The 21303-nt window shown below is 39.3% G+C and overlaps 1 protein-coding gene across 1 annotated transcript; it reads right to left on the bottom strand.

The window, feature by feature from the left end:
- Positions 1–256: 256 nt before the first annotated feature.
- Positions 257–20792, bottom strand: LOC129347296 (zinc finger protein 26-like). Its single transcript, XM_055014357.1, has 7 exons — positions 20502–20792; positions 15311–15643; positions 13199–14879; positions 12855–12870; positions 10539–10710; positions 8599–8931; positions 257–2405 (listed from the first exon to the last, which is right to left on the bottom strand). Exons 1-7 carry the CDS (start codon positions 20671–20673, stop codon positions 1279–1281), a joined length of 3834 nt encoding a protein of 1277 aa, XP_054870332.1. The 5' UTR covers positions 20674–20792; the 3' UTR covers positions 257–1278.
- Between the last annotated feature and the right edge of the window lie 511 nt (positions 20793–21303).

Genomic DNA, 21303 nt, shown 5'->3' with positions numbered 1-21303 from the left:
ACTCTTGGCTGTTCATTCATTCAACTCTTCATATGAAGTCCAGTTGGATACAGTTACAAGAATGCATGATTTCAAGTTAAATCTAAACTCTTGTTTTTTGACCATATAAGACTGTTGAATATTATCACGCAGCCCAACTTTGAAGAAATACAAAATCGCATGTGATCTGAATTTTGATTTTTGTTGAAAACCTGGAGCAATCATCTGCCTGATATATTAGAAAGATCCAGAAAATGAAAAACAATGATAATAAGACTTTGCTTCAAACAGTTTATGGTTTCATTTAAAAACAGCAACATTTGTCAGTGACAACAGAATTCAAAAAACAAGCAAAGGAAACTACAAACTGTCTCTGTGTCTTATAGAAAGCTGAAGCATTATCTGATATGAAACCAGTCAGGTCTGTTACTTCCAGATGTTACTACATTGGAAACTGGTTTAATTATATTTTCTATAAAGACCCATCAGAGAAATATAGACTGAAGTGGAACTGGATTGCATCCAATTTACATCCACATGAACTTAACATGAGAATTATCAAAATAATTAAATCAAAACTTACGATACTGTTCAAAAGTTCGGAATCACACAGACAATTTCATGTTTTCCATGAAAACTTACATATTTATTCATATGCTAACATAATGACAAAAGGTCTTTCTAATCATCAATTAGCCTTTCAACACTATTAGCTAACACAATGTAACATTAGAACACAGGAATAGTGGCTGTTGGAAATGTTCCTCTGTACCCCTATGGAGATATTTCATTAAAAAAATCTGCAGTTTCCAGCTAGAAAGGCATTTACCAGATAAACAATGTCTAGATTGTATTTCTGATTAAAATAATGCTTTATTGACAAAACTGATTTTCTTTCAAAACATAAAGACATTTCTAAGAGACCCCACACTTTTGAACGGTAGTGTACATTCATGTGTAAACTCGTGTTCACTACATTAATTTAAACCAACATCATACCTTTCCATTTAGCTCTAGCATAAAATTAACTATTAATTTCTAACTATATTCAAAAGTATAATGTCTCCAGTTGTCTTCTTTTCAAAATGCAATGTGCTTCTGTAAAAGTCGCTCTGTATCCACTGGACAGTTTAACAGATTTTAAAAGATCCATGTCTCACAGTATGCCATGCAATAAACTCACAGAATCATTGCTGAAGCGGTCTAAAGGTACTTAAACCTACAAGACCCACTTTTACCCTGAATGATGTGAATGAATGCCTGTTTTTTTCAAGCTTTGATTCCACCAATGTTCCATGACTACAGCTTCTCACTTGTGTGTGTTCTTATATGGGCAGTCAGCTTACCACGTTCACTGAAACTTTTCCCACATCTTTCACAAGAATATGGCTTCTCACCTGTGTGTGTTCTCATGTGGGACAACAAACCATGACCAAGAGCTCTCATGTGCACAGTCAGAATATTTCTTCTACTGAAACTTTTTCCGCAGGTTATACAAGAATGTGGCTTCTCACCTGTGTGAGCTCTCATGTGGGCAGTCAAATGACTGCTTTGAATGAAACTTTTTCCACAGGTTTCACAAGAATATGGCCTCTCACCTGTGTGAGTTCTCATGTGGACAGTCAGGTGAACACGCTCATTGAACCTTTTCCCACATCTTTCACAAGAAAATGGCTTCTCACCTGTGTGAGTTCTGATGTGGGAAGTCAGATGACTACTACAACTGAAACCTTTTCCACATGTTTTACAAGAATACAGTTTGTCACCTTTGTGAATTATCATATGGCCTTTCAGGTCAGACTGTAAATTAAATTTTTTTCCGCATGCACTGCAAGCATTTGGTTTTACACCTTTGTGGATTTGGTGATGTTTCTTCATTTGGTACTTATTCTTAAAGGTCTTTCCACAAACATCACATTTTAAAGACTTTCTACCTGTGTCTGTATCACAGTGACTTCCTGACAATGAAGACTTGTCTACATTGTTACTGTGACTGCTCTCTCTGTTTTGACTGCTCTTGGGCTTCAGCACTGCATTTCTAGTTGACCCTGAGTCTACATGCTTACTTCCCTCCTGATGTGGGCTCTCAGCTACTGGTGAATTATAAGAGAGGAGCTGGTCACTGTTTGGTTCTAGTTCACTGTGGTCACCGTCCTTATCAGCTGAAGTCAACAGAAAGGTATCAGTAGCTTGATTCAGTACAATCTGCTCTTTCTGCTGAGTGGTACAGAGTTCCTCCTGTTCCTTTGTAATCTGTGAAGGTTCTGGGTCTTTCTGGTCCAGGCTGGTGCAGAATTCCTTCTGCTCCTCTTTAATCTGTGGAGTCTCTGGGTCTTTCTGGTCCAGACTAAACTTGCTCTCCTGGTTACGGAGCTGCTGATTAGCAAGACCCTTTCCCTCTTTCCAGGCATCTTGATGTGGGTGGTCTGGGTGGTAGGGCACATGAAAAAAAGTTATTAACATGATGATAATATTCATTACCACCCCAACTGAGAAACATAGATAGATTTCAAATTATGAGTTAAAACACATCTGTTCAAAATTGCATATTCCATCTGATGCCATTTGCCCTGTCTCTCGTATTGTTTTCACTGTTTTCAATGTATATTGTCTATCTATGAAAATGTTTGTTTGAACAGTGTCCTTGAGTGCTGAGAAAGGCAACTTCAAATAGAATCTATTATTACTATTATTATTATCATGAGGAAACAAACATCTGAGAGAAGACATTTAATCCTCTCACCCCCAAGCCCTGTCTGGGCAGTCACATGTTTCCTCACAGTGTGCTCATCCTTAACAGCAATATAAAGTCTTGCACCTCTGTGGAAACAGCACAACCATGACTAGAAGTAGAGAAAGTTCTGAAATTACACCTGTGTACAACAGCACAGTGCTGGCATAAATCTAAAAAAAACAAACAAAAACAAAACAATAGCAGAAGCGTTGATGTATCCAAGCAACAGCAAGGCCACAAATGGACGAGTTAAGATGCAATAGCGGAATTTCTATCAGAAAATAAATGTAACTCAGAATTCTAATTGGGATCTTACATTAGTCACATTCCTTTGTTTGTTCATTCAAGCAGTGTCTGATCAAATCGGTCTGATTCGAGGAAAATTTAATTCTGGCTGCAACAATTCATTTTTTGAACACAGTTGAAACTATGTAATTGCAAAATGCTTAAATACATTTCAGCATTTAATACCCTTCCAGTTTCTATTAACAGCATCATGCTGGTCCAGATGCTGCTGCTGAAGATGGAGCTGCTGATGTTCTGTCTGTGGAGTCTCCCAGCAGGCAGTAAGGATCTGGGTTTCTTCAGATGTCTCCCCAATAAAATATTCCTTAAATGTTATTTTTAATGCACAGTAACAGTCATAAGAGTAGAACAAATTTGTACTACAGGTAATGAACACAAGGCAATAGTTTAGAAGTACACAGTGAGCGATCAAGTAAAATATCAACAATATAAAGCTATGAGCATGAACTTTAACTTCTTTCAAATCAATTTTTCTCTGAACAATAAAAAAAATACACTGAGGCTAAAGTGTGGCCGTTAGATGAACGTAAAACTACTACTACTACAGGGATATACCCTGTTTAACCGCTATAGAACTGTCAGAGCCAGCAGCAGATTTCAAAAAGTCTTGTTGCGATAAGGCTGCTCTTGGCAGCTACAGTGAGCGCTGACCGCCCAGTCATAGTGTCAGGGCCTTCTCCCCGGTCCCTGCATCAGCCCCCAACTGACCTTCCTTTTTCTCCCTGTCCCTCCTTTTTCGGTTTCTCCCCGTTCTACCTCTTCATTCTCCCTCTCTCTATACCACCTACCTCACTCTCTTTCTCCTGTGCCACTTCCTGCATGGCTGTAACCAATTATTCCCTCATCAGCAGTAACTCCAGGCAGCAGTGGGCGCTCTGGTCTCGTCACCTCTGCATTAAAAGTCGGCTTCACACTCCACTCCCTGCCAAAAGGGAGCTTCTGCTCACGCAGTTAGTAACTGGCTGCTGCACAGTTTTTTTTTTTACTGTTTGCATGCACTTTGCTGTAATTCAAGTATCTTTTCCCTGCAGTTCTGCAGGTCACGCTGCCTGTGCGTTCTGCTGGAACCGTCCTGCCAAGCCTCTGGAAAAATCCTGCCAAGCCTCAGTAGTATCCTGCCATGCTCTCCTCCTAAACAGCGTACCGGCTTCCACTTGGCCCAACTCCGACTTGCCACTGCCACGCTCCACCGCGAACTCCCTCCGTCCAGCAGTGACACCTCGCCGGTCCCTGGAAACCAGCTGCCCCCCTCCTTCCAGTGAGTTTAGTTTAGTTTCTCCCTCACCCTCTTTAGTTACTTCTGGCTAGTCTCTATTTCTCGCTTTAGTCCTAGTTAGTTCCCTCACTCAATTTGGTTCTTCCTGTTCTTTTGTAATTAAAATTCTGTTACCCCTGTAACCGGTCTCTGTCATGCTGTGTGCTCTCTGCTTGGGTTCTCATCCATGCTGTGACACATAGCTCTCAAACCTGGACGCTCACATCTCTGAAACAGTTGGAGCACAGTTTTAATCAGGCTTTATTTTTATAAATTGAACACGGATTTGACATTTACACTTTGAGGTGTTTCTCGCCTGAAATAATCTGAAAACTACATTTTGTGCTGCAATAACAGCAGTAATCCCAAAATTACTTATGTCACCTCTGAAAGTTTTCTCCTCAGCCTTTGCCGCTGGTCTGCGAGAAATGCATTATAAGTTATTTGGCTGCCCCAAGTCCACACAAGTCTGGTCTGATGCATCCTCGATAATGTGGGGGGAGCGAGAACATATCAGGATATTCTTGGCCAGATGCATTCTTTGAATTGGAACAGTACTTGGTCTCCGACTGATGACGTTTCACAAGTACGTGAGAACGCAAGTATGGACAAGTATGCATGTTGAGAAATGGCCCAGACAGACACCCCAGGAAGTATCTACCAGGCAGGGGCCCTGCAGAAGATGTGGGGACACAAAAGGGCATAGCCTACAGCAATGTCCAGCTAAGGAAGCAACATGTAATAAATGCAGAAAAAAAGAGGACATTATGCCACAGTGTGTAAAACAAAACATACGTGTGAGATGAATGTTGCTACAGCAACAGAGGACTCTGATGTCTATGAGGTCATGTTTCTTGGCTCAGTGATGCAGGATGCAGACAGCAGTCCACAGATGACTGAAATAAAAATGGACAACTACAATACAGTATTCACCATCAGATGTGTCAGCAGTCCCTGAATCACTGTACACTAAAAGCCAGTTCAGCAGGTTGGTGAAGACCACAAAAATCCAGAAGAGCCCTGGAAGGATGGCTTTAGAAGTGAAAGGCAAGTTTAGAGCAACTCTTGTCAGAGGAAACAGAAGCGTGATGGAAGACATCGATGCTGTGGATAGATTGACCAGCCGACCCGCTCCCACTGCACTACAGCTGGTAGCTAGGTTGGATGGCATCAGCTTGGACTCTAACAAGACAGTAAAGCAGCAGTTCCCGAAGCTTTTCTCTGGACAAGGCGTGAGTAAAACATTGTACTAAAGCTTGGAGCAATGCCATCTCAACACCCAGGCGCATATCCCTACCTCTGCTACCAAAAGTTAAAGAGAAGCTGAATCGTACGGAGCAACAAGGGGTCATCTCAAGAGTGGAGGAACCCACTGAATGGTGTGTGCCAATGGTGGTGGTGTCCAAGCGCACGGGCAAGGTAAGAATATGCTGTGACATCACAGAACTAAACAAATCAGCTTTGAGAGAGAAGCATCTACTTCCTTTGGTAGAGCTTACTCTGGGTCAGCTTGCCAGTGCCAAAGTGTTCTCAAAACTGGACACCAATGCAGAGTTTTGGCAAATTCCACTCTCAAAACACTCTTCTCTGCTGACCACATTCCTCACACCATTCGGGCGGTATTGCTACAATTGTCTGTGTTTTGTGATCTCACCAGCACCACAGCACTTTCAAAAGCTTATGCAGCGAATCCTGGAAGGACTGGAAGGTGTTCTGGGCCAGATAGATGAGGTACTCATTTGGGGAGTCATGCAGGAGGAGCATGACAAGAGGCAGTGGAAAATATTGTCTCGACTACAGGAAGCTGGAGTGACACTCAATGACAAGTGTGAGTTCTCCAAAAGCAGGATAAAGTTCCTTGGGCGGGTCATCAAGGAATCAGGGGTGAGTGCAGATCCCGACAAGGTGAGCGCCATGAAAGCCATGAAGGAACCTAGAAATGTCAGCGAAGTGGGATGTTTCCTGGGGATGACAAATCATCTGGGAAAATTCCGGGCCTCATCTCGCTGAGCAAACACGCCCACTCAGAGATCTGCTGAGGAAGTCAAACATGTGGATGTGGGGTTTACAAAAGCAGCAAGACTTCGACAAAATGAAGGAAGAGCTGACCACTCCCTCAGGGCTAGCACTATATGACCCAGATGCAGAAACACTAGTCTCACCTGACGCATCATCATATGGGCTGGGAATGGTTCTCCTTCAGTGGCGAGACAATGCAGAATGGAGACCAGTGGTATCTTTTTCAAGGAGTCTAAGCAGCACCGAACAGCGATATGCTCAGATCGAAAAGGAGGCGCTGGCCACTATATGGGCCTGCAAGAGGTTTGCAGAGTTTCTCATTGGGAAAACCTTTCACATCGAAACTGACCACAAACCTCTGGTTCCTCTGCTGGGCTCAAAGGGTCTTGAACTCCCACTGTGCATACAACGCCCGCACATGCAACTGATGTGGTTTTCTTACACCATAACGCATGTGGTCGGCAAAGATATTGCAAGTGCGGATGTGTTGTCAAGGAGACCACTGGACATTACAGCAGAAGGTCTACAAGTGGAAGAAATCAACCTATATGCTGACTCTGTCATAGCAAGCCTCCCTGCTTCTGAAAAGAGGCTCAGAGAAATCCAGATGCACCAAGACAAAGATGACATACCAAGGCAGCTCAAAAAGTTTTGTGAAGAAGGATGGCTGGACAAGTTTTCAATTGTGTTTCAGCCTTACCTGCCCTTCTTAGACAGCCATACAATTCAAAATAGTCAGTTACTCTTTGGCAGCAGGATTGTGATTCCATCATCACTCAGGGAAGACATACTATCCAAGTTGCGTGAGGGTCACCTAGGCATCACCAAGTGCAGGGAGAGAGCTAAACTGTCAGTCTGGTGGCCTGGTGTCAAGAAAGAGTTGACAAAATTAATACAAAACTGTGATATATGTGCCCATGAGAGAACCAACCTCAAAGAAACTATGCTGCCCACAGAAGTCCCACAAAGGCCTTGGTCTACTGTTGGAGCAGTTTCAGACTGACAACAAAAACCACTACTTCATTATTGTAGACTATTTCTCAAGATGTAGCCAAGCTGACATCCACAACGTCAGAAGGCCTGATAGCACACTTTAAGTCAATCTTTGCACTTCATGGAATACCTGGGTGGTCCATTCAGACAATGGACCCCAATTTGCATCTGAGTTATTCCAGAAGTTAGCATGGGATTGAAGCTTCAGTCATGTGACATCTAGTCCACACTTCCCACAGAGCAACGGGGAGGCAGAACGAGCAATAAGGACAATCAAAGGTCTCCTTAAGAAATCCAGTGATCCTTATCTTGCCCTCATGGCTTATCGTGCTGCTTCCTTGGCAAATGGACACAGTCCAGCTAAGTTACTCATGGGGAGGAAAATCAGAACACCACTTCCTGTTATTTCATCCTAGCTTAATCCAGCATGTGCAGACATGGAGAAACTGAAACAGTCAGAACTATGATACAAACTCAAACAGACACAAAACTACAAGGAAAGACATAGAGCACATGACATGCCACAACTGCAACCTGGTGATCATGTGTGGGTCAAGGACATGCTTGAGACAGGCACAGCAGTGTCTCCAGCTGATGCACCAAGATTATACATCATCAAGACACCGAGAGGTACACTTTAAAGAAACAGATTCTACCTCTCCCCAACCTCGGTGGCACCTGCGACATCTACCAACACATCAGACACATCACCAGAAAACATCTCTCCAGATGTAGACACTAAACAGGTCGCACCTGATGTCCAGTGTGACTCGAGTCAACAGTCTCCAGTGTGTGAGAGACGTAATCCTGCCAGAGTCAGGATGACTCCAACATACTTAAAAGACTGTGAGGTGAACATTGATGCTCGCTGAGTGAATAATGTGGCAGAATAATCCCCACACTCATATTAAGGGTTTGGGCAGTCTACCCCATCCCTTGTACATTTACACACACACACACACACACACACACACACACACACACACACACACACACACACACACACACACACACACACACACACACACACACACACACACACACACACACACACACACACACACACTCTGTGTGGCCGCTCATACATCTCTTCAAGAAATGTATATTATTATGTATTACTGTTATTCAGAAAGGGAGATGTAGTGATAGGTCCCTATATACCATAGGAACTATTGGGCTATAATGTGTGAATGAGGGGCAATAAAGCTGCAGATGAGTGACACAACATGTGCACGAATGATTGGCTATCTTGAAGGTTTATTATTGTACCAAAAAACAATAGAACAATTAAGGCAATCATAGTTTTACATACCAATTCTGTGTAACATTATCCGTGGTTTCCAGATGGGATTCAGCTGCCTGCGCTGATAATCAGTCTCTTCATCCAACTGGCTGGGTGGTTCATCAGAAACTCCAAATATTTCTCTGGATATTTCTTCACATTTGGAGTTGCACTGAACCAGGATAACAGCCTCTTGCATCAGTACAAGCTGCTCTCCCTCCTGACTGATGCACAGTTCCTCCTGCTCCTCTTTCATCTGTGGAGGCTCTGGGTCCTCCTGGTCCAGACTGGAGTTCCTCTCCTGGTTGCAGAGATTCAGCTCAGCAAGAACATTCTCCTCCTGGACATGTTGCTGCAGATGGTCTAGAAGGGAAAATGACAAAAGATTAAGGTAGCTTAAGTTGACGATAGGTGACGCACACCTGAGCCAATATTGTTAATCCTCTGAAGTCCAAGCACTGTCTGGACAGTTTTCCTCCTGTCACATTTTACCTCACTGTGGGCTTGTTTTTCAGTGCAATAGAAAATTCTGCATCATTGTGGAAACAGCACAACTATGACTTGAAGAAAACTCACAAATGCCTTCTTTGCAGTATGGCACAATTGTGATACAAGTTACAATTCTGCTTCATACTGCTACTCCATTCCTTAACTGGATGGCAGCACTTTGAGTGGGATTATTCTTTTCCCTAGAGGTAAATGACTCATGAGGCGAGAAAGGGACACTGCATTCTTTTTTGGCCCAAATAAAAAATTGAGAGCAGCGAGGTCATGTCAAGGTATTATTAGAGAGCTGAGGAGCAGGAAGAGGGAGTGCCAGAAGAGTTGGAGGAAGATGGAGAAGAGGCAATGAAAGTCACAGAGAGGGACCATTCAGAGGAGCAGGATGAGGAAAACATGCAATGACAGAGAGAGGAACAACCAGAGGGACAGCAAGGGGATCAATGTGGATCAAGTACTGCACCATCAGGTTTGTCATGGAGAAAAGCCTGTTCATATTTGCATCAGTCATTGCTAATTATTATTAATTCACAGTACTGTGTGTTCATAAAATGTTGCTTTCTGCTGTAAATTCTTTTTATGTGTCAGACTATGTTTACTGTGCATCTTTCCATAGATTTTAGAAAGTCCAGGAATGATGTCCCAGTACACCGCAAGCTTAATATTTTCCCAACCTCTCTGATGTTGGTCAGGAGAGCTTTAGGCCAGTTGATGCATTTTTTGGAAAAATAAACGTTTGTTTGATTTTAAGAAAAAGCTAAATTAATTATTATATATTAATTATTATTAAATTATTATGATTAAACATGAGAACCACTTTGGTCCCCCCCAGTAAAATCTGTCTAGAATCACCACTGCCTGTGATGATTTGCCCTGGGTGGAAATATCGTCTGGGATAGGCTCTACAGCTCATCTAAAACTATACCAAAGTTATATTCCATTAAATGTATACTGTACGATAGTCTCAACATATCACATACTTACTGGTTGAACACTATGAATAATTTACCAGTTACTACAAATAATTGACCAATTACTACAGACAATTGATCACTTTGTACGTCATGAGTAAGTATGCAGTAATATATTTGTCAGTGTGACAGAGTGAATGAGTTGGGTTTGACGTGGAGGACGAGAAAAGCTGAAATGTTGGAGACAAAGATAGAAAGGGAAACTTTCACAAAGAAAAAGACCTTCTGTACATTTCATGTGCATTTAATCACCATATATTATACATGGATGAAGGAAAACGTGGCTTTCACACTTCATTAGGACAATTATTTATATTCAGCCACCAAAGTGAGTTGATGTTTGCCTGATTTCTTTGGGATTATTATGAGCCCTGAAATTTAAAGACCACCATGGAGTCGGTATAGAAATGTGAAAGTTATCCTGCTGTTCATCCACACAAACCGCAGCTCCTCACTTTACTTCTATCAGCTCATTCAGACCATCACACTTCCACAAACCTGTTGTGTGTAACTTTATCTCAGGTTTCCAGATGTTATCCAGCAGTCTGCGCTGACGATCGATCTCCTCCTCGTACTGGACGATGGTTTTCTCAAACTCTGTGAATATTTCTTCAGCAGCAGCAGTTAGTCGCTCGTTGATCAACTCTCTCAGATTCTGGACTGAACTCATCTTTTAGTGATAAAATATTAATCCGAGACACGACAAAACAACTCTCTATTAAAACTGACACACGTCAGTACACGTTAGAAACGTTTTCAATGAGCTAACGTTAGCAAGGGTTGGCTTCACTTCCGCCGGATGTTGTGTTTTTTTAACCTTTATCAGCCTTCAAATTAAAATGTTCATTTTTCGATAGCAGCTGTTTGCAATTTAAAATAATAATAATGATAATAATGTTGAATGATTCAACGCAATGAAAGTACAAGGACGACATTATATAAAATTCTTCAAAGGGACATGTTTTTAAAAATTTTTTTTTAAAAATTGAGTATTAATATTGTCCATCGGGGGACACTATACAAACTCAAATTATACTCCAACATAAAATGGATATATATACAATATTATAAACAAAAACAAGTAATTGTGCTCCAACAGTAGCAAAACTGATTGAGATTTTCTGCTTTATTCTTTTCAAAAGTCCAACACAATTCAAATACTTACAAGACACTTGAAATACGAGGACTGTTTATGATGCTGATTTTTGTTTCGCACTAAAAAAAAAACACTGAAAAGCTTAACACAAACCAGAGAACAACCAACAATAGTAAATATATATTATAAAAAATAACAGAGTGAAGTGACAGGGACTGAATAAAGCAAAAGTAAAAATACCAAACTCCAACAACACTTCATGACTAGGAACTTAATTTAAAGTAGCACTAAGTATTTTGAGCAACATGCACATAAAATGTTGAAAGTAATATTGCCAGAAAATGGACACTGTCAGTGTTTTACTCATATAAATAATGTTTACTAGTGAGTTAATGATGCTGTTTGATTGGGAGCCAGTTTTAGCTGCTTTATACTTGATGCTGTTACTTTATGTACTGGCAGGTTAATCAGCAATGTCTCCTACTCTCTAAGGTCATCATATGTTTGTAGAGGTGACATCCTGGTCAATTCTGAAGATCGGCAGAAAATACATTCTAATTCATTATCTTCGAACACCTACTGGACAGGGATGGTATGAAAAATTCTACTTCCCTCTGAACTGTTTTATTGTTTATTTACTTAGATCCCCATTAGCTACCATACAGACAGAAGCTATTCTTCCTGGGGTCTAAACTTCTCCACACAAACACAGTTGCGCCATGACAGGCAGACAAAAACAGGATGCACATACAACCAGACATTACATACTTTGACAAATAAAAATAACAACAAAACAACAGTCAAACAAAAATTAAATAATTCACACATTCAAATGACATAACAAAGAAATCTCAGGTAGCTCTACCTAACATCTAAAAATTCAGGTCTTATAGACATGCTTATTCAAACAATAACAAGCAAAAATAGCTAATGTAGCATTTCATTACATAATCTGAATACCCATTTTCTGATTATTCTTGAGTCAGTAGAAATAATCTCAACCTTTTGCAAAAGGTGGTCACATATAACTGTAAGTTCAAGAACTGTGGTAGTGAGTTCCATGCCACCATTGCCCTGTAGCGCACCGTCTTCTGTGACTGATTGGTTCTACAGGCAGGTAGAAAAAAACTCCCCTCATCTGCTTGACATGTTGAATACTAGTGAACATCCCTGAAAAAAGTGACTTTATTATAGAGTATTTCTGGTGCTTTTGTGATCATAATTTTTCTAATAAATTTTATAAGGGAATAATGTACTCTTCTTTTTACATGCATAATTAATTTTAACGCATTATTTACTACCGTTACACTCACTCTATCAAAACTAAATGAGCATGATTTATTATTCATAATATTATTTTTAATCGTACTATACCCTAAATTACTTTTTGGGTTTGAAATCATGTTCTTCTTTAAATTTCCTACTTTGTTTTTAAAATACTCCCTTAAATATTTTGCGATATCTGCAGGTCTAGTCAAAAAAGAATGCTCTAATTCTAAAAATGATGGCACACATTTGGATTTTCTTCCAGTAACTCTGAACTGTAATAAAGTGGAAATATAAAGTTGTAGAAATTGATCCACTAAAGTCAAATTTGTATTGAAATACATTATTTGGGTAAATGCAATGACTTACTTACCACTGGAAGGAAATACATCAAGTGACCAAAAGGTATTAAACAATGAAAGATTGTAATTACCAATGAGACAGAGTCCCACTTTCGTCCAGGAACCACTGAAAACAACAAAACAACATACAAACTGCAATCACTAGGGGTGTAAAGTTACTAAGTACATTTACTGCTGTGGACCATTAAGTGCATTTTTAAAGTTCTTCTCTTATCCGTCCATTTCACTGCATTTCAGAGGAAAATATTGTACTTTCTACTGCACTTAATGTATCTGAATTGCTCTATGATTGAAGAGTGAGATTCAATAATAGAATCTTGCGTGTGATTTACATTCTTTTGATTCCGTGTCTAGATTGTTTGATAAATTGACCATTTTTACACAAATACAACGTTCCATTAATTTCGTCCTAAATCTTGGATTGACTACAGGACTACAGCGTCTCACCTATGTGAGTTCTCATGTGTCTAGTCAGATGACTGTTGTGACGGAAACTTTTTCCACAGGTTTTACAAGAATATGGCTTCTCACCTGTGTGAGTTCTCATGTGTTTAGTCACATTACTACTGTAACTGAAACTTTTACCACAGGCTTGACAAGAATATGGCCTCTCACCTGTGTGAGTTCTCATGTGGACAGTCAGATTACTATGTTCACTGAACCTTTTCCCACATCTGTCACAAAAATATGGCTTTTCACCTGTATGAGTTCTCATGTGGCTAGTCAGACATCTTTTGTGACTGAAACTTTGTCCGCAGGTTTTACAAGAATACGGCCTCTCACCTGTGTGAGTTCTCGTGTGTTCAGTCAGATTACAACGTTCACTGAACCTTTTCCCACATCTGTCACAAGAATATGGCCTCTCACCTGTATGAGTTCTCATGTGGCTAGTCAGACTACTACTGTGACTGAAACTTTTACCACAGGCTTTACAAGAATATGGCTTCTCACCTGTGTGAGTTCTCATGTGCTCAGTCCGAGTACAATGTTCACTGAACCTTTTCCCACATGTTTCACAAGAATATGGCTTTTCACCTGTGTGAGTTCTCATGTGCACAGTCAGATGAACATTTTTACTGAAACTTTTTCCACAGGTTTTACAAGAATATGGCCTCTCACCTGTGTGAGTTCTCATGTGGACAGTCAGATGGCTGCTTTGACTGAAACTTTTTCCACAGGTGTTACAAGAATATGGCTTCTCACCTGTGTGGTGTTTCATGTGGACATATAGAACATCACTTCTGTTGAATTTTTTCCCACATCTGTCACAGCAAAACGCTTTCTCACTGTTGTGAGTTGTCATGTGGAACAACAAGGTTGTATTCTGAAAGAAACTTTTGCCACACGTCTTACAAGAATATGGCTTGTCACCTGTGTGAGCTCTCATGTGGACTTTCAGATGACTATTTTTGCTGAAACGTTTCCCACATGTTTCACAAGAAAACCGTTTGTCACCTTTGTCAATTATCATATGGACTTTCAGGTCAGTGCGTAAATTACATTTTTTTCTGCATGCATTGTCAGCACTTGGTTTTGCACTGTTGTGGATTTGGTGATGTTTCTTCATTTGGTACTTATTCTTAAAGGTCTTTCCACAAACATCACATTTGAAAGACTTTCTACCTGTGTCTGTATCACAGTGACTTCCTGACAATGAAGACTTGTCTACATTGTTACTGTGACTGCTCTCTCTGTTATGACTCTTGTTTGGCTTCAGCGCTGCATTTCTAGTTGACCCTGAGTCTACATGCTTACTTCCCTCCTGATGTGGGCTCTCAGCTACTGGTGAATTGTAAGAGAGGAGCTGATCCCTGTTTGGTTCTAGTTCACTGTGGTCACCGTCCTTATTAACTGAAGTCAATAGAAAGGTATCAGTAGCTTGATTCAGTACAATCTGCTCTTTCTGCTGACTGGTACAGACTTCCTCTGGTTCCTCTTTAATCTGTGACGGTTCTGGGTCTTTCTGGTCCAGGCTGGTGCAGAATTCCGTCACTTCCTCTTTAATCTGTGGAATCTCTGGGTCCTCCTGCTCCAGACGAAACTTCTTCTCCTGGTTACGGAGCTGCTGATGAGCAAGACCGTTCCTCTCTTTCCAGACATCTTGATGTGGGTGATCTGAGTGGTAGGGCGCATGAAAAAGTTATTAACATGATGATGAGGAAAGAAACATCTGAGAGAAGACATTAAGTCCTCTCACATTGTTCCTCACATTGGCTCATCCTCAACAGCAATATAAAGTCATACACCTCTGTGGAAACAGCACAAGCATGACTACAAGCAGAGAAATTTCCGAAATTACATTTCTGCAGAATGGCACAGTTCTGGCATGAAGAAAAAACAACAAACAAAAACAAAACAATGGCGGAAGCATTAATGTATCCATACAACAGCAAAGTGGCAAATAGAAAGTTCAAATAAAAGTCAACGACTTAAGATGCAAAAGCGGAATTTCTGTCTGAAAATAAATGTAACTCAGAGTTCGAATTAGGATCTTACATTCATCACATTCCTTTGCTAGTTCATTAAGACAATCATAGTTTACATACCAATTCTGTGTAAAATTATTCGTGGTTTCCAGAAGGGATCCAGCAGCCTGGGCTGATAATCAATCTCTTCATCCAACTGGCCGACTGGTTTATCAGACACTCCAGAAATTTCTCTGGATATTTCTACACAGTTGGATTTACACTGAACCAGTGTGTTAGCCTCTTGCATCAGTGCAAGATGCTCTCCCTCCCCACTGGTGCACAGTTCCTCCTGTTCCTCTTTCATCTGTGAAGAATCTGGATCATCCTGGTCCACATTGGAGTTCCTCTGCTGGTTGCAGAGATTCTGCTCAGCAAGAACATTCTCCTCCTGGACATGTTGCTGCAGAAGGTCTGGAGGGCAAAATGACAAAAGTAAAAGCTTGTTAAAGGTGACGACGGCGGATGCACATCTGAGCTAATAACCCTCTGAAACCCAAGTACTGTCTGGGTAGATTTTGCTCCTGTCAAATTTTCCTCACTGTGGGGTTATTTTTAAGTGCAATATAAAATCCTGCACTTCTGTGGAAAAAGTACAACCATGACTAGAACTGCAGAGAATTCACAAATGTTTTCTGAGCAGTATGAATATAATAGAGAATAGAATAGAATATACTTTATTCCTCCCACAAGAGGAAATTTGCAATGTCACAGTAGCTCAGTGACAATAAGAAAAATCAAGAAAACATAACTATAAATTAAAGACGTAAGATATATACTATATATGCAATATAAAAAAGAAAAACTGAAGAAAACAAGGACACTAATACAAATTTATGAATATATACACACAAATGAATTGCACAGTTGGCACATGGCACAGTTTGGACAGAAATTACAATTAAAATGGCTTGACTTCACACTGTTTTTGAGCCATGCTGCATTGATGTTATTCACCTGATACGTTTTATTTTGCTGTCAGTCTCTATTGTCATCTGCTGTCTTCTCCATGTAAACACGGTCTGCATGTCATCTGAAAACTTTTTTGAAGATTTGTTGTCATTTCACATTTGGTCTGTTGCACTGAAGAGCACTGAATTGTTGTTTTTCTATGGATCTGGAGCAAACAGCATGGTTTTGGTGAATTTGTAATGACACATGCAGAACAGAGTCATTTCCATGAACTGCGTCGCAGGACTGACAGAAGATTGAAAATCCGCTGATTCATTCAGTTTTCAAGGTTTCTGATAAATGCTGCAATTCCAGAGAGTATTTTTAAAAAGATAAGTTCTTGGCTAATTTTGGTGCAAATAGAAATGGTACTCGTTACTGAACAATTGCTTTTTGTTGTAATCTGCTATTACAGGGGGTCCTCGACTTATGTCGGAATTCCATTCCTACAACAGAACGTAACGCGATTTTCACCGTAAGTTGGAACTCACATATAAACAGAAGTACCTATGTCACTCACCTATGCTAACATAGAAGTAAAATCATGATCGAAGACATAAAAACACTGTACAGTTCGCTTCGCTTCCCAACTAGTTCCCGTGCCAAATTTGTTTTCACGTCACAAACACCGTACATCGGAATGATGGAACAAGACAAATAAATTTATGGGAGATGGCAATGTTGCCACGAAACCCCGTAGGTCGAGAATGTCGTTAACCAAGGACCTCCTGGATAACTTTGGGCTGAGCACTAAATAATTGGCCACCACAATCCAACTACAAATAATCAGCAATAATGCTAGTTAGTTGTGACAGTTCCGACTATAGTAATCGGATCAATGAAATTACTCATAATCGAGGTTTTCACCTGCCTACGAAACATCTCCAAAAATTATCTGTGTCCTCAGTTTATGAGGATTTAAGAGCAAGTCAATGTAATATTTTGCTGAAAATGTTGTTGTTGTCCTTTCTGAAGGTTGAGGTATCAATCTGTCTCTGGGTTGTCCTGTGATGAACCAGTGATCCATCCTGGGTGTCCACTGCCTTCCAACCAATATTGATTGGGACAGGTTCTTGGCCCTGCTACTGTATAATTATTTATTTATTTATTTCATTGCTGTACTCTGCTGTAAACTGTTTTAATAGTACTACAGCTCATCTTATATCATGCCACACTTATAATCCATTCAATTTATAGAGTACGATAGTCTCGATATATCACACACTGGTCAAATACTAAGAATAACTGACCAGTTACTACAAATAATTGAGCAATTATTACAAATTCTTGATCAGTTAGATGGTTCCAAGTAAATATGTAGTAATATATTTGTCAGTGTGTCAGAGTGAATGAGTTCAGTTGGGTTTGACGGGGAGGACGAGAAAAGCTAAAATGTTCGGTAAAGTTGGAAAGATATTCACAGATTCGGACTTCCGGCATCAATAACTCATGAGATATACATTGTAAAAACATAAACCATGCCTCTTTTAAATCGTTGTAAGCTAGACAGTGTGCTACAGAACCAGTTTTATCAAAAATCGCTGTCCAGCTGCAGAAATAACATTGATGTCTATGCGCAGCTGGCTGTGCGATGACTGAACAGGGACCGTCTGCAAATTGCAAAACTGCTGGAACAGCAAAGAGAGACACTACACAAATAGTCAATAACTGCACTCTTATGCATTGCAGTGTCAACAAAATCACTGGAGCCATCAGTTGGCTCATGCTGGTCATACTACAACTCTTTATTTGGTGCTAAACTAAAAATAAGAATTTTAATGAATTTTTATGAGTAATAAAATTCAGTAACTTTATTCTTATACATAGTAGTGTCACCAAAATCATTGGAGCCATCAGTTGGCTTCTGCTGGTCATACTACAACTCTTGGTTTGATATTAAATATGAAAATCTGAATTTTAAGGAATCTGTATTAGTAATAAAATTCAATCGCTTGCCTCTTCTGTACTGTAGTGTCACCAAATTCACAGGAGCCTTCAGTTGTGTCCTGACTGTCATACGACAATCCTTGGTTTGATATTAAATAGAAAATCTGAATTTTAAGGAATATTTTGATCATTTTATTATTATTTTATTAGTAATAAAAATCAATAACTTCACTCTTATGTACTGTAGTGTCGCCAAAATCACTGGAGCCTTCAGCTGACTCCTACTGGTCATACTACAACACTTGGTTTGATATTAAATAAAAATTCTGAATTTTAAGGATTTTTTTTCTTATTTTCTTATTATTATATTAGTAATAAAATTCAATAACTTCACTGTTATACATTGTAGTGTCACCAAAATCACTGGAGCCATCACTTGGCTCCTGCTGGTCATACTACAACTCTTGGTTTGATATTAAATAAAAAATCCGAATTTTAAGGAATTTTTATTAGTAATAAAGTTCAATAACTTCACTCTTATACACTGTAGAGTCACCAAAATCACTGGAGACAGTAACTGGCTCCTGTTGATAATACTACAACACTTGGTTGGATATTATATACAAAATCAGAATTTTAAGGGTTTTTTTCTTATTTTCTTATTATTTTATTGGTAATAAAATTCAATAACTTCACTCTTCTGTACTGTAGTGTCATCAAAATCACTAGAGCCTTCAATTGACTCTTATTGGCTATACTACAACACTTGGTTTGGGACTAAATTAAAAATCTGAATTTTAAAGAGTTTTTATTAGTAATAAAGTTCAATAACTTCACTCTTATAAATTGTCACCAAATCACTGGAGCCATTAACTGGTTCCTGTTGATCATACTACAACTCTTGGTTTGATATTAAACACAAAATATTAATTTTAATGAATTTTTATTATTTTATTATTGTTTTATTAGTAATAAAATTCAATAACTTCACTCTTATACAGTGTAGAGTCACCAAAATCACTAGAACCTTCAATTGTCTCCTGCTGGCCAGACTACAACTCCTGGCTTGATATAAAAATAATTCCATAATTTTAAGAACGTTTTTCTTATTTTTTCTGATTTTGTCAGAAATAAAATTTGATAACTTCACTCTTATGTACTGCAGTATCACCAGAATCACTGCAGCCATCAATTGAATCGTGCTGGTCATACTACAACTCCTGGTTTGATACAAAATAAAAAAATCTGAATTTTAAGGGATTTTCATTTTTAAAAAAGTTCAACAACTTCATTCTCATGTACTGTAGTGTCACCAAAATCACTGGAGCCATCGATTGACTCCTCCTGGTCATAGTACAACTCTTGGTTTGATATTAAGTACAAAATCTGAATTTTAAGTAATTGTTTTTGGTAATAAAATTCAATAACCTCATTCTGATGTACTGTAGTGTCACCAAAATCACCGGAGCCTTCAGTTGGCTCCAGTTGGTCATACTACAACGCTTGGTTTGATATAAAAACATTTTTTTCAGAATTTTAAGTAATTTTTATCATTTTATTATTATTTATTATTATTTTATTAGTAATAAAATTCAATAACTGCTGCTTTAACAAGTTTTAACAGTAAACAGTGATCTCAGCTCCACTGGTCCCAACCGCGTTGACGTAGCTTTTTTTTCCATGTAGCCCGATAGCGCATGACTTTTAACCCTTTTAGCACTTTAATACTCATTTCCTCATTTCCACTCATTTCCTCCCTCTCCCCACACGGCACTCAGTCATGACCGTAATGCATGTAATAGCACCAGAAAGCCCCGTTTCACAGCTTCCAGGGGCAGTTTGATGACTAAAATAGCACGAAGTAGCGAGGAGTTACAGTAATTTGAAATACACATGCGCCGCGGTGTCACCGGTGATCCCTGTGGTTTTAAAAGGGTTAAAATGAGAACGTCTCTTATTTCCAGTTATTTTGTCAAGTCCGAAATTTATAGAACAGTACAAATCTCATATTACAGACGGCGTCGTCACATTGTTTATTTCCTGGTCAGTGGGTAAGGGGTCCTGAAAAGCCACGCCTACAAAACATCTGCCTCAGAAACGCAGGTATCACCAGTTAATCTTGAACACCGGAAGTCCGAATCTGTGAATATCTTTCCAACTTTACCGAACTCATTTCATGTGTAATCACCATATATCACACATGGATCAAGGAAAACGTGGCTTTCACACCTCATTAGGACAATTCTTTATATTCAGCCACCAAAGTGAGTTGATGTTTGCCTGATGTCTTTGGGATTATTATGAACCCTGAAATTTAAAGACCACCATGGAGTCGGTATAGAAATGTGAAAGTTATCCTGCTGTTCATCCACACAAACCGCAGCTCCTCACTTTACTTCTATCAGTTCATTCAGACCATCGCAGTTCCACAAACCTGTTGTGTGTAACTTTATCTCAGGTTTCCAGATGTTATCCAGCAGTCTGCGCTGACGATCGATCTCCTCCTCGTACTGGACGATGGTTTTCTCAAACTCTGTGAATATTTCTTCAGCAGCAGCAGTTAGTCGCTGGTTGATCAACTCTCTCAGATTCTGGACTGAACTCATCTTTTAGTGATAAAATATTAATCCGAGACACGGCAAAACAACTCTCTATTAAAACTGAAACACATCAGTACACGTTAGAAACGTTTTCAATGAGCTAACGTTAGCAAGGGTTGGCCTCACTTCCGCCGGATGTTGTCTTTTTTTAACCTTTATCAGCCTTCAAATTAAAATGTTCATTTTTCGATAGCAGCTGTTTTCAATTTAAAATAATAATAATAATAATGTTGAATGATTCAACGTAATGAAAGTAAAAGGACGACATTATATAAAATTCTTCAAAGGGACATGTTTTTTTAAATTTTTTTTGTTAAATTGAGTATTAATATTGTCCATCGGGGGACACTATACAAACTCAAATTATACTCCAACATAAAATGGATATATATACAATATTATAAACAAAAACAAGTAATTGTGCTCCAACAGTAGCAAAACTGATTGAGATTTTCTGCTTTATTCTTTTCAAAAGTCCAACACAATTCAAATACTTACAAGACACTTGAAATACGAGGACTGTTCATGACGCTGATTTTTGTTTCGCACTAAAAAAAAAAACCACTGAAAAGCTTAACACAAACCAGAGAACAACCAACAATAGTAAATATATATTATAAAAAAATAACAGAGTGA

This window comes from Amphiprion ocellaris, chromosome 10 (assembly GCF_022539595.1).
Source record: "Amphiprion ocellaris isolate individual 3 ecotype Okinawa chromosome 10, ASM2253959v1, whole genome shotgun sequence".
Taxonomy (NCBI): Eukaryota; Metazoa; Chordata; class Actinopteri; family Pomacentridae; genus Amphiprion; species Amphiprion ocellaris.
Note: the sequence above shows the minus strand (reverse complement) of the source record. Positions and strands in the feature narration are given on the sequence as shown.

Coding starts and splice junctions, on each gene's coding strand:
- LOC129347296 (XM_055014357.1), bottom strand. CDS start 20,673: ATGAGTTCAGTCCAGAATCTGAGAGAGTTGATCAACCAGCGACTAACT. Junction 14,880..15,310: donor AATAATTTTACACAGAATTG/GTATGTAAACTA, acceptor CCTACCACTCAG/ATCACCCACATCAAGATGTC. Junction 2,406..8,598: donor GATAATGTTACACAGAATTG/GTATGTAAAACT, acceptor CCTACCACCCAG/ACCACCCACATCAAGATGCC.